Source organism: Rhinopithecus roxellana, chromosome 5 (genome assembly GCF_007565055.1).
Source record: "Rhinopithecus roxellana isolate Shanxi Qingling chromosome 5, ASM756505v1, whole genome shotgun sequence".
In the NCBI taxonomy this organism is placed as follows: Eukaryota; Metazoa; Chordata; class Mammalia; order Primates; family Cercopithecidae; genus Rhinopithecus; species Rhinopithecus roxellana.
Window position 1 is genome coordinate 20,250,637 of NC_044553.1, and position 13,354 is coordinate 20,263,990.

The 13,354-nt window shown below is 45.3% G+C and overlaps 1 protein-coding gene across 3 annotated transcripts in view; it reads right to left on the reverse strand.

Moving 5' to 3' along the window:
• The window catches only part of IGF1R (insulin like growth factor 1 receptor), a 319,047-nt gene that overhangs the window by 18,895 nt on the left and 286,798 nt on the right, over positions 1-13,354 (reverse strand). For all 3 annotated transcript variants that reach the window (XM_010382158.2, XM_010382159.2, XM_030930222.1), the window contains 4 exons: positions 10,925-11,154; positions 10,551-10,661; positions 6,540-6,699; positions 2,540-2,669 (listed from right to left, as the gene is read on the reverse strand). In XM_010382158.2, coding sequence (XP_010380460.1) covers positions 2,540-2,669; positions 6,540-6,699; positions 10,551-10,661; positions 10,925-11,154 — 631 coding nt within the window. The remainder of the gene's footprint in view (positions 1-2,539; positions 2,670-6,539; positions 6,700-10,550; positions 10,662-10,924; positions 11,155-13,354) is intronic.

The window sequence follows — 13,354 nt, forward strand, 5'->3', positions numbered from 1 at the left end:
TTTCAAAGCTGGTATTTTCCTATGTGGTGTTGGCTATTCATGACTTCATGTAAAATCAAGTCTTCCATTTCATGGACAGGTTTAATCTTCAAACATTAGATAAAGGTCTCTGTGTAAATCCCTTTCTAATTAGGAATCTTGAGGTTGTTTCCCCAGGGAGCAGACCTGCGGCTGTGAGTCCCCCCGCAATGCCCGTGCTGGATGGAGGCAGCATTCAGTAACTACACTTCCCCACACCAGGAGGCGATGGTAGTACTGGCCCACTCACCAGCAAATTAAAACCTAGAGAGAAATCCACATTCCCCACAGATGGTAATTCGCCATGAAAAGAAGCAAATAACCTTGGCAATTTGTGACTATTTGGAAGGCTTCTTAATAAAAAATAAAGATTATGTGTTGGGTGATCCAGATGCTCAGGAAGAAGACACAGCTCTAGGATATGAGGTGCAGTTCCCCAGTCTTTTGCCTGGTTTCCTCCATGCCTAGAGGGCACCCTTGTCATTTCAAAGGGACAGGTGCTACAGGGAGCTGCGGGGAGAGCAGCTACAGTGCCCAAGGGCCTGGGGATGAAGTCTTGGAAGACAGCAGGAAACCTGGAGGTTTTCTGGCTAGAACAGATACACATCCTTAGATGACTCCTAGACCTATCTTATCAAGAACAGAGCAAGGTATGCAATTGTGCTACAGAGAGAAGGTCCAATGGGTGTCACACAGAGGCTGCAGCAGAACACGAGGGACTTGCCTAGAACAAGGACGTCTAAAGCATGAGGCTGGCCTGCTTCTGTGAGGAAGTGAACATGGAGTCCCTAGAAACCTCTTAGCAGAAGCTCAACCACCAGCTGTCAAAGATGCTGTGGGTGCGTTGGGGACTGCGCCTGACTGCAGGGATACATCCCAAATCCTAAAATTCTGGGGTCTCTTCTACAAAGTCAAATAAATTTGTGTTTCTTTCTAGATTTTTAACTATTTAGGAATCATTGCTTTGTGCTGTTGAGTACAATCTAAAATCATTTCCATTCTTTTGAGAGGGACAGCTTTAGTTCAGAGCCTAGACAGCTGAGAAACCTACTCCAACGCCCTAGCCTTCCTGACCTGTGCTATCCTCAAAGCCTGTGTTAAAAAACAAACAAAACCTGAAGCACAGTCAATGCCTGAACATTTCATGGAATGAATACCAAACGTCTATTCATGTTTATACGTATCTTTTCGTATTGGTTCATAGTAGTTATGCAGTCAAATGGACAGAAACTGGCATTGAACACACCCTATGTCCCTTTGTTGCTCCTTGTAGCAATAACTGCTAGTCAGAATTTGGGTAAAATTTGCCTGAGAGATATTAACAACACTTTATTGTTCTATCCTGCTTCTGTTCTCCCTGGCTGTGTAGCTTTCTATTTTATTATACTACAAAGCTGACCTCCAAGCTCTTGGAGGCACAAAGCCTAGAATAAACAGATGCATGCACGTACCCAGGCTTGCCCTCTACTCACCATCCCAATCTCTAAAAACCATGCAGAGCACTTGGCTTTGACAGTAAAGAGATAACCATCTGGGACAAGCTGATTGCAAAACAGATCTCATACTTGAGCTCAAGAAGCAACTATGCTTTGCCAGGTCATATTTAAATGCTATTTCCAATTTGCACCTGTCTTCAAAATAAGATCCAAGGTCCTTGAACTGTGAAAGGTTTACGAGGTTAAAAAAAAAAAATGATGTCAGTCACTATTGAAATAGTTCCTCTATGCGGTCATCCAGACTGCTGGAGTAAACAACTACCATTTCTGTAACACAACAGCAATGGGATCCCCCCCAGAGGAAAGCCAAGACACTAGCTGACATTCTAGAAGGTGCCTGTGCCAGGGCCTCAGCCTGCCAATAACCTCAGTTGTATTTCAGAACCTGACCGCCTCTCTGCAACGTTGCCAAGGAACCACAATAAACAATACTACCTAGAGGCCTCTGATCCCTCGGCCGATGAGCTTCTGCTAGAAGACACTGTTTACAATTAAGGGAGACGTTTTGCTTCCCATAACCATCCCTGGGTCAGCAACGGTGGATGCCCACTGAAAGACAGACAGCAGATGGGACCAGCAGGAAAACAATCAGGGCTCATAAGCTTTGGGTCTAAATAAAGCACTGTCTGCAATCTGAGGGTTAGATTAGGTGAGGCAGACACACAGACAGTATCTGTTTATTAAGAAAGAGGAAAAGAGAAAGAAGGCAGGCAGGGAAGAAACAAAAAGAGATGATGGCTTCTGGCACATCCCAGCTCCTGGAAACATAATTGGTATCCATTGAAGATGGAAAGAAATGGTGGTCCCACAAATTCTTTAAAATCCCACAAATGCGCTTCTGCCCTTAGCTAGCCCACTGACAACAGGAACACCTCAATGATGAAGAAGTGTGGCTCACATAACACTGAGCTAAAGCTGGAAATGGGTAACAATGAACAGAGAAAGGTAAAGCCCTGGAGACTGAGCTGGTGGGAAGTGAGGAGGCTGGGGGCTCCAGGCTGGCATTGCAGTAAAGGCTGTCATACCAGACGTCTGAGTAAGTGGTGAAGACTCCATCCTTGAGGGACTCGGGAGACATCCAGCGCACGGGCAACAGCCCTTTCCCTCCTTTCCGGTAATAGTCTGTTTCATAGATATCTCGCGTCATCCCAAAATCTATAAGGGGAAAAGAGAGTGCAGAGTCACACGCTGGAGCAGGCACCACTACTGTCGCAGCAGAGGACCCTATACTCATTATGTGTGGAGAGAAACAAGGCAAGACACAGACATGTCCCACTTTAAGGCGGCCAAATATTAGGGTTTGCAATTTCATAAGGTGGAGACAGTAAGGGATGATTAATCACATGACAAGCAAATACCAAGCAATCTCCACTTTTAACATATTTACAATCTGATTCCCTTAAGAAGTTAATTCGTTTATTGCATTTAAATGGGAGGCAGGCTGAGTGCAGTGACTCAACACCTGTAATCCCAGTACTTTGGGAGGCCACGGCAGGAAGACTGCTTGCACCCAGGAATTCAAGATCAGCCTGGGCAACATAGCAAGACCCTGTCTGTATAAAAAAAATAAAAAATTAGCCACTTGTGAGTGATGGTGTGCGCCTGTGTTCCAGCTACTTGGGAGGCTAAGGTGGAAGAATCACTTGAGCCCTGGAGGTCGAGGCTGCAGTGAGCCATGATCACAACACTGTACTCCAGCTTGGGTGACATAAGTGAGACCCTGTCTTGAAAATAAAAATTAGCCGGGTGCGGTGGCTCAAGCCTGTAATCCCAGCACTTTGGGAGGCCGAGGCGGGCGGATCACGACGTCAGGAGATTGAGACCATCCTGGCTAATACGGTGAAACCCTGTCTCTACTAAAAAATACAAAAAACTAGCCGGGCGAGGTGGCGGCACCTGTAGTCCCAGCTACCCGGGAGGCTGAGGCAGGAGAATGGCGTGAACCTGGGAGGCGGAGCTTGCAGTGAGCTGAGATCTGGCCACAGCACTCCAGCCTGGGTGACAGAGCGAGACTCTGTCTCAAAAAAAAAAAAAAAAGAAAATAAAAATTAAGAAAAACGGAGGCAGTGTAAAAATTAGAGTCCCACGATTTAAGAAAATATGTAGTACTGCAGAGACCAATGGTCATTTACACACGGTTTTAAAACCTGACCAAATAAACAGGAGAGTACAGATGCTTATTTACTTGGTAGCACTGCCCCATCATTGGAGAAAAGTAAATAATTTCACTGCTTAATAAGGGGGAAAATATTCGGAGTAACAATTCATGATGACAAAAGTACCCAGTAAGATGCCGAAGAGATGCTATTTACGAGGCCCCTGAAGCTATTACTCAATATGTTTTTCAACATAATACTCCCACTCATTTTTGAAAATTTCTTCCATTTTCCATTTCTCCAGAAGATGCCACATAATGATGTTTGATGGCAGGCTCGCTTTATAATGCTAAATTATTGCTGCTTTGTCAGATTTAATACAACCTTTTCTTAAGTGGACTCTTCCATTCTCCTTCCCAGGAGAAAGGGCTTCTCTACTTTAAAATGCTCATGTATGTCTCTAACTCATGCCACAAAGAGGTAAGGCTACAAAAGCAAACACAAAGAGAACAAAGTTCCTTGGACTTGAACCAACATAATTTACTTGCGCTATGCTAAGAGCCCTCAAACTGCCTCTGGTAAAATTACTTGTCATATTTGTCATCCATGAGACGCTGGGCATTGGGAAAACATCTTGAACCCTTGTGAAGAATAAAAATGAAGTGCGACAGTGTTATCTGTGAATTAATCCAGTCACATGCAAATAGGGGATTTGCCTTTACTTGCACAAAGTGGAAAAGGAATCCTACTAAAAAACACAAATGATCTTCCTCAGCACACATGAAAAGCTTAAAATTCTAGAAAGAAAAACCATGATCACACACAAAAAATCACTATAAATATGCCACATGGTTCAACAGCAAACATGATCCCTGCTGATTTGGATTTAAAATGGCAATTGGCACAAAAAACACCTCTCCCAGTGTGATGCACAGTGGGGAGAAACTGAGTTCCTCCCATGTGCCAGGAGGGTGGGAAGACGACACAGACAGGAACTGCCATCTGGAGAGGCCCTGCCCCGTGCCAGGCACATGCTGCTGCTTTCCTGTACCAAGTCCTCACAATCCCATGGGGTCTGTTACATTATCACCCTACTTCCGAGGTGAAGAAATTGAGGCTCCCGGGTTAAGGCACCTGGCCCAAGTCCCTCATCAATAAGTGACAGAACTGGCCCACCTCAGGCCCACCTGGCTTCCCAGTCTCTGTGCTCTCCCCTGCGCTGGGAAAGGGGAGCTGGCTGGCATTTCCATGGGGACAATCTGAGTTCTGCAGAGAGGGAAGGGGAAGGAGAAGGGGAAGAAGTGAGCTGGGTGCACGAAGGAAGCCCAGCCAGGGACGCGGGCAACTCTTCCCGGGAGCCCTGAGGCAGGACGGCCTCTCGGGACTCCTTTGCCTCTCTGAGGGCTGCCCAGCTTCACAGGGCACCAAACGTGAGGACACCACAACGTGCCAAACTTAGGGACGCACTGGTGGATCCTGAACAAGGAACTCTGATGATGGAGGGATGTGCGCTCTGGGACATGGTTCCGTTTCAATACCTCTAGCTCCTACAGAGGAAAAAGAGACATTCACTCCTACTTTAGAAACCATTCTCAGCCGGGCACGGTGGTTCACGCCCGTAATCACACCACTTTGAGAGGCCGAGGCGGGTGGATCACCTGAGGTCAGGAGTTCAAGACTAGCCTGGCTAACATGATGAAACCCCGTTTTTACTAAAAATACAAAAAACTAGCTGGGTGTGGTGGCATGCGCCTGTAATCCCAGCTCCTCAGCAGGCTGAGGCAGGAGAATGGCTTGACCCTGGGAGGTGGAGGTTGTGGTGAGCCAAGATTGCGCCATTGCACTCCAGCTTGGGCAACAAGAGCAAAACTCCGTCTCAAAAAAAGAAACCATTCTCTAAAAGATTCTAATTGTTCACTAAAGGTGCTAAAACATTTCATTTAAAAATCACTACTAAAAGAAAAAAATATGTTACTAAAGGAAGGCGAACACTTCCAGAAAAGGCAGCTCAAGAACTAGACACAGAGGTCTATTTGAAATAGCTTCTTTTGGGTGTTAAATCTCCCCTGCAATTTCTCAGGATAAATATTTGGTATTTTTCTAAACTATCATCATATCATAGTGGGAAGATGAGAATCCTGGTAAAAGTAGTGGTTTCCTGAGCAGCCCTGATGTTATGTGTGTTTTATTAGGCAGATTAAAAGATCAAAGTAAAAACACAAATCTAAAGGCTGAAGTGGGTTTTAACCATTGCTCAGAAATTCAATCCAACCCCTTTTCCGGTGTGATAGTGGGTGGTGGCAACAAGGGGGTCTAACCGGTAGGCTGCTCAGCTAAGAGCAGGACAGTAAGTGTTGTGAGAGAGTGGTCGAGAGCTTGGAGGCTGGCCGGCCCTGGCTGTGAAACCCAGTGAGCAGTGATCGTCCCTCACCTAAGGCAGTGCCATGCCAGCTCCTGCCACTTCTCCTGCTCTGTGCAGAGGCTTCAACAGCTCGCCTCTTAGAAAACAATGTGGACCCCTGGAAGGGGAGCAATGCTCCTTATAAGCTAGGAAAATTTGAGGGATGAATGCAAGGTTGGACAATGAGTTTTATTCCCAAGTCAAAATCTCCCGAAGACACTGTCTTGATTATGTCTGTAACCAATGCTAAGATGTGTCCTACCAAGAAATGCCTCAAATATCTGGAGAGGCAGCCTCAGGGACCATGCCCAGTAGCTGAACCACCATGTCCACGAGCGATCAGCACTGGGACCAACCACGCCAGGTTTGTGACCATCAACTGGAGACGATCATATCATTCCCAAGAAAGAGTCCGTGCACTCAAGGGACACACTAGAAAACCTCTCCAGGGGCAGACTAATGCCAACAAGGTCCTCAAAACACCTTTGAGTTTAGTTCTTGCTCAGATCTGGAAAGCTAAGGACACACCTCCAATTTTGACTGTGAAATCCTCGGCTACCATGCAATTCCGGGCAGCAAGGTCTCTGTGGACGAACTTGTTGGCGTTCAGGTATGCCATGCCGTCTGCAATCTCTCCAGCCATCTGAATCATCTTGCTTAGGCTTGGAGGTGCTAGGACTGGATTATTCTGTTGGAGATTAAAAAAAATTCACATGAGAATTTTGGGTTTTTTTTTCCATGCCAGTTTTCTTTTGAGGTTTGCAGACCATCTTTGTCCAATCTGGGCACCGTGGGTTGTTTATGCTAAGAAACCAGGACTTGCTCGGAAGGAACAAACCATCATGGAGAGCATGGCACCTGTGTGCTCCTGCAAGTTTATCTGCGCTTGCTCCCTGACCACATCACAGAGCTGCCGAGGGAAACACCAGTTTGCTCTCTCTAGGACCAGCAGTTTCTATTTTGGGTAGGGCAAAAAATTTTTTAAAGTGAAACAAGCAATTTTTGGTAGTAAGGATTCTCAGTTACTCAAATTACTATTCGTTTATATGTTCCTTTTATTTCCATCACCAAAGTACAGATAAGAGGAAGGAGAGCACATTACAAAGGCTGTGTGGAAGTAAGCAAATGTGTTTCCAAATAGACATGGTATATTTTGTTTCCCATAAAAGCATCATTATAACTTATTTAATCCTTTTCTTTCCCTTCAACCTTCTTCTAAAATACAAAAATACCAGGATTACTCTTTTCACCTTACAGTGTGGCATTATTATTTTCTGTGGGCATTATGGAAGACAAGCCCTTGACAACTGAAGTCCAGCTGGAGCTTATCTTGGAGGAGACCAGGAATAAGTAACATGGATAAGCATCTCCTGTTTGCAGAGGACAGCAACATGCTGGCTTTGGAATTAAAAACAATTACCCCTAAATAATACATCCATTTAGAAAAAAGCTTTATATAAAACATGCCCAAGTTTCTCCATCCTAAAACAATCACTAGTCCCTAATTTTCACGCTACCTTTTACTTTCGCATATCCAAGTGCAACAGACTTTACCTTGGTTTTCTTGACCGCAAAGCATCTCATACAACACTGCAAAGCCACAGGGCTCTGATAGGTCTCAAACCTGTAGGCTGGCCACCGGATGAGCATGCCCAGGCTCTTCCACATGGGGTATCACGATGGTTTCACTGATTAGAAGATGACCTGGGGCCACGCACAGAAAGTACCCAGTGGTGCCTGGCACGTAGTCAATGCTCAGTGGATGGTGGCTGTTGCCCTGCGAGGTGCTAGTTTCTACTGAAAGCTAGTATTTGGAATCAGTATAACAACTCTGCAGTACTTCTGGGTTGGTTCTCTACACTCAGTGACAGAAACCTTTGAATTTTGAACAGGCTGTCAAAGCAGTCTCTTGGTGACTTAAAATACTTATCACGTGGTTATCTGGGGAAGTGACTCTAAGTCACTGAGGGTAAGTCCAAATCACTACTTTTTAGGGCTTTAGATATGTGTGGTGCATTAGAAAATATGCATGTGAAACGTAAAGTTTACGCTCACAATACTTGAATATTACAATATGACGTATATGTGTTATGAAGTGGTCATTTATAATCGCCGTGAACAAAAGAATCAACAAAAGCACTCAACTTTAAGCACAGAGAAAGAGAGTGCTGAAATTTTGTCAGTTTATGGTGTTGCACTGCCATTCTTTCATTCGTCTTAGCAGAAATCTTTAATTTGGTTAGAGCTATTTAAGGCAAGTATACACATACACGTACGCTTAGTGAGAAAAAAGTGAATCTTGGTCGGGGGAGCAGACAGAATATAATGAAACTGCAGGGTAAGCACGCACATTTTAATACTTGACATGAGCTAGAAAAAAAAAATTTAAATCTGACCAATCTAAAGGTGAATTTTAGTTCTGAAAGGGACTTCAATAATCTTGTCCCACCCTCTTATTTTATATTGGGAATACTGAAGCCCAGGAACCTGTAGTGGCTGGCTGAGGACCACAGGCAGCCAGCCGCAGAGCCACGACCGAGGCCACATGTTCTGAATTTTTATTCTGTGCCTGAAACGGGAGGAAGGGAGTAAGTTTCGGACTTTTCAGAGGTGCCTCAAACGATGCTGGCAAGAAATACTCTGCCAACTCTCCAGTCACCTGTTTCATCAAGCTTTTCTCCTTCATGCTGTTTTGTGTATTAAAGTGAACCAAGGGCCAGGCACAGCGACTCACACCTGTAATCCCAGCACTTTGGGAGGCTGAGGTGGGTGAATCACCTGAGGTCAGGAGTTCAAGACCAGCCTGGTCAACATGGTGAAACCCCGTCTCTACTAAAAATACAAAAATTAGCTGGGCATGGTGGTGCACACCTGTAAACCCAGCTACCTGGGAGATTGAGGCAGGAGAATCGCTTGAACCTGGGTGGTGGAGGTTGCAGTGAGCTGAGATCACGCCACTGCACCCCAGCCTGGGCAACAGAGCAAAACTCCATCAAGACAGACAGACAGAAAGACAGAATGAAAGAAAGAAAGAAAAGAAAGAAGAGAAAGAAAGAGAAAGAAAGAGAGCGAGAGAGACAGAGAGAAAGAGAGAGAGACAGAAAGTGAGTGAGTGAACCAGGAAGAGGCACTAACACCCAGGGGTGCTGGGTACCAATACTTGGCGGAACAGAGGGTGGGAGTTTTGTAAACCACCCTGCTTGGAGCCCCAGTCCACACTTGGCCCCAAACACCATGTGCTGCAAATAAATGAAGTCATACATGAACAGGTGTTTGGAACTAAAATTAAGAAACTGTCACTTGGAAGACGATTAAGTTGCCGATTCAAAGCACATTAAAAAAAAAAGCTCAAATGAAGAACGGCAAAAGAACTTCCAAAGGGGCCGAGAAGGGGAAGTTACTGCATCTAAGGAATAAAAGCAGACACACTGCTTCCCCGTAAGTAGCAAAATAAGGGTCAAAATGAGGACTTCGAATCCATGGAGGCAGCCAAATGAAAACACAGTTAACTGTTGCTGGCTTTATTTCTCAGCATTTATCTCCCAGCTTATCTGTAGAATTAATTACTCAAAAGTCATGCCTGCGTATGTTAAAAAGCTGGCCTGTGGGTTAATACTACAGTGTGGGGAGATAACACGGTGACTAACGAAAAATTGCACAGGACTTCAGCAGGTTTAGAATTTGAAGCTCATAACCCAAAGTGAAATTTTTAGGAAACTAAGCAGAAATCCTGCCACTGAGGTGGGATCATTCATTCAAAAGTGCATGCAAGACATTGACCCTGGATCAATCCTGAAAGGTGGACGTAGAGTCTGAGGAAACCAGATTCCCAGTGGCAAAGACAAGGACCACCAACAATGTCGAGGAAGGGGACTGTGTGTGGGGAGTAGGTTTATGAATGGGTGAACACCTTGTGCACAGAGCTGGGTAGGAAATCACCCAGCAACTTCTCAGATGCAAGGGCAAGAATCCAGGCAGCTTAACCTTCAACTGTAACACACATTTATTGACAGAGTGCCTGCCACAAATGCGGCCCCGAGCCACATGTTTGGACTGACGTGAAAAGCTAAACACAACGGGGTGGAGGCGGGGGGACACACTCCCACAACAACACAACACAACACAACGAGAGAGAATGCATGCAAGGACATGAGTCAAGCGCATCGAGAAGTTAGCAGAGGAGATGGTTACTGGAGTGGGACAGGAAAACTTCGAGGAAAGAGTGGCACTGGCCTGGCTTGGCAGGTGGACACTGATGTGGGGAGGGGACTGGGGGCAGAGGGAATGCAGGAACAAAGGCACAGAGGGGCTTAGCAGAGGGGATCCAAGGGACAGGAAGTTCCCCTCACAAAGATCAGCATCTGACTCTAGTTGGGGAAATCCTTTGCACAAATGACCTATAACCGAGCATGCAGTAAGAAACACTGGACGCTGGAAAAGTAAACTGATTTAAAGACACAGCATTTCCTTGCAGAGAGGTTCTAAAGGAAAGACAGCTAGACAAGGCAACACGTAATACTGGTGGAAATGAAAACTGACCTCCATTTCTGGCCTCAGAGACCGGAGATAACTTTTGAGATCGCCCCGTGTCATCAGTTCCATGATGACCAGCGTTGGCTGGCCCTGGGACACCACACCCAGCAACCGCACCTGGGAGGAATCAAAAAGAGAAAGACTGAGAGGGTCAGGGTGGCCCTTGCTGGTGCCTGTGTTGTCTGGAACTGTCTCTGTGGTGCTATGGCCTAGTCTGAGCATAGGGGTCGGAAGGTAACAGTGAGGTAATGGGGTAACTATCCAGAAGGCAAAGGCAAGACACCAAACCCACGGGTATATGTAGCCAAGAACACACTGAGGGGCTTGTGTGATACCCTCTTCCTGTGCAGCATTTTGGCTTTTCAGGAACTTTCTCTTACCACATGGTGACAATTGAACTCCTTCATCACAGAAGCCTCGTTGAGAAACTCAATCCTTTCACGCATGCTCGCGGCCTCGTTCACTGTTTTAATGGCCACTCTGGTTTCAGGTTCGTCTTTCACCACACCCTTGGCAACTCCTTCATAGACCATCCCAAACGACCCCTGCCCAAGTTCCCGGCTCATGGTGATCTTCTCCCGAGCCACCTCCCACTCATCAGGAACATACACTGGAGAAGAAACCGTAATTAAAGCAGGTACAGAAACAAGCCCTTAGACAGAACGTGCTTTGGGGGAACTCTAAGCCAAAGAATGTAAAATGCTGCTTCCTTAAACCCACGAAGGAGAATACCAGGGAGCCATGGCATGGCTTGCTCTCAACTTTCCACATGCTATCAATTTGAGTAAGAAACTGTACAGTCAGTACTAGTATTTCAAATCTCTGAGGATTTCAAGATAATCTGAGGATACTAACAGATATAAGGACCAGAACAAACTAAAGAAGTCCAGTATAGGAAAGAAAGCAGTTGTTTTTTAAAATTTCATCATATAAAAATACATTTTTGAAAAAAACAAATTAACCATAGGGGATAGAGAAACTGAATGAAATGGTCAAGCAGGATTGTACCCATCTTCACCAACAGATTAGAATGCAGATGTGAAAAGGAGGAGAGCAGAAGCGAGAGGGAAGAGTTCTTACGCTGGGTTGGGAAAAAGGTCAGAGTCGCATGTGAGAGGTGATGATGGTGCATGTGAGGTCCTACTTCCTGGATGAATCCAAAAAGGGGTGTCAGGGCCCACAACACAGATGCTATGCCTGGGCTATCTAACACGGTAGCTGGTCCCTACATGGGACTCCTGAGCACTCCATGTGGCTAGTCCAATTTGAGACATGCTGTAAGTGTAAATAAAATACACATGGGATTTCAAAGACCAGCCAAAAAAAAAAAAAAAAAAAGTGAAATATTTAGGTAACTTTAATACTGACTACATGTTAAAATGGATATTTTGGCTATACTGGGTTAAATAAAACATATTATTTGAACTAAAAACATTATTAAAATGCATTTGATCTGTTTCTTTTTACTTTTAAAAAATACAGCTACTAGAAAATTTGCAGTTACAAAGGTGAACTGCATTATTGGTAGGATTACTCTAATCAAAGTGTCCCCAGCCTTGGCTTTGATGGCTGGATCCCTGATGAGGTGCAGAAGCAACTGAGCTCTGAGACTGAGGGAGAGACTTGGTGGTGCCCAGTGTAGAGAGGCAATTAGGCAGCTGATGAGCAGAGGCGTTTCCAGGGCTCTGGCCTGGGTTCTGTGAACTCAGGAGGACCTTTGGCAATGAGTAAAGATTTGGGAGGAATGCACAATAAATACCAAGCCTGAATAGGATTTCTTCTCCAGTTTCTGTTTAGATTCGATCTGGTTTAAGAAAATAAATGGGCCGTGTGCGGCGGCTCATGCCTGTAATCGCAGGCCAAGATGGGAGGATTGCTTGAGCCCAGGAATCTGAGACCAGCCTGGGCAACATGGCAAAACACCATCTCTATTAAAAAATTAGCCAGGTGTGGTGGCACACACCTGGAATCCCAGCTACTCAGGGGGCTGAGGCAGGAGAATTGCCTGAGCCCAGGAGGTTGACGCTACAGTGAGCTGAGAGCACACCATTGTACTCCAGCCTGGGCAACAGAGTGAGAACCTGTCTCAAAAAAACGAACGAATGAATAAACAAATATTTTTAGGCAGGAATGAAGGCAAAACAAACAGAAAAAAAGAAAAAAGATCAGAAAGAAAACAAAACCAGAGGCTTTATTCTACATCTCCAAATGGGTAGGGTAAAAATGAAAATAAAATCAACCTATTCCATAAGATCCATATGAAACATCAGTAATTCCTCTGATGCTGTGTGCTAATGTCCTTGCCTGCCGGGACCTGCCACCAGGCTCTACCACACACTGACTGTGGGAAGGAGGTGGTCCTGGCTCAGAAAGGAAGTGGAGATGGTGCCTGTTTTTGCTTTAATGCTTTCAGATGCTGACCCTGGGCCTGTGGCTGGATGTGAGAGGCTGATAACTGTATCCCAACATCTCCATATCCCAACTATCGACCCTTAAGTGATGTCTAAAAGGACAGATGTTTATTATAAATTAGGCCCAGGTGGGGCACCATCAATTTAGACCTCTGAGGGGTGTCCAATATGAACTTTATTAATCATCTTCAGTTTTCTTTCCTATACATTTTTGTACTTTACAGTACATATGTCTCAAGGATTTCACGAATGGAACTCTGCCCTCCAGCTGGCATAGGTGGCTTGCACCCCTGAAGAAGAGGGGGGTGCTTGTCAGAGGAGAGTAAGTATGCAAGACAACCCAGGAGATAAGGCTCTTCACAATGCCCCTCAGAAAGTGCAGAGTTCATTGTCTCCAAC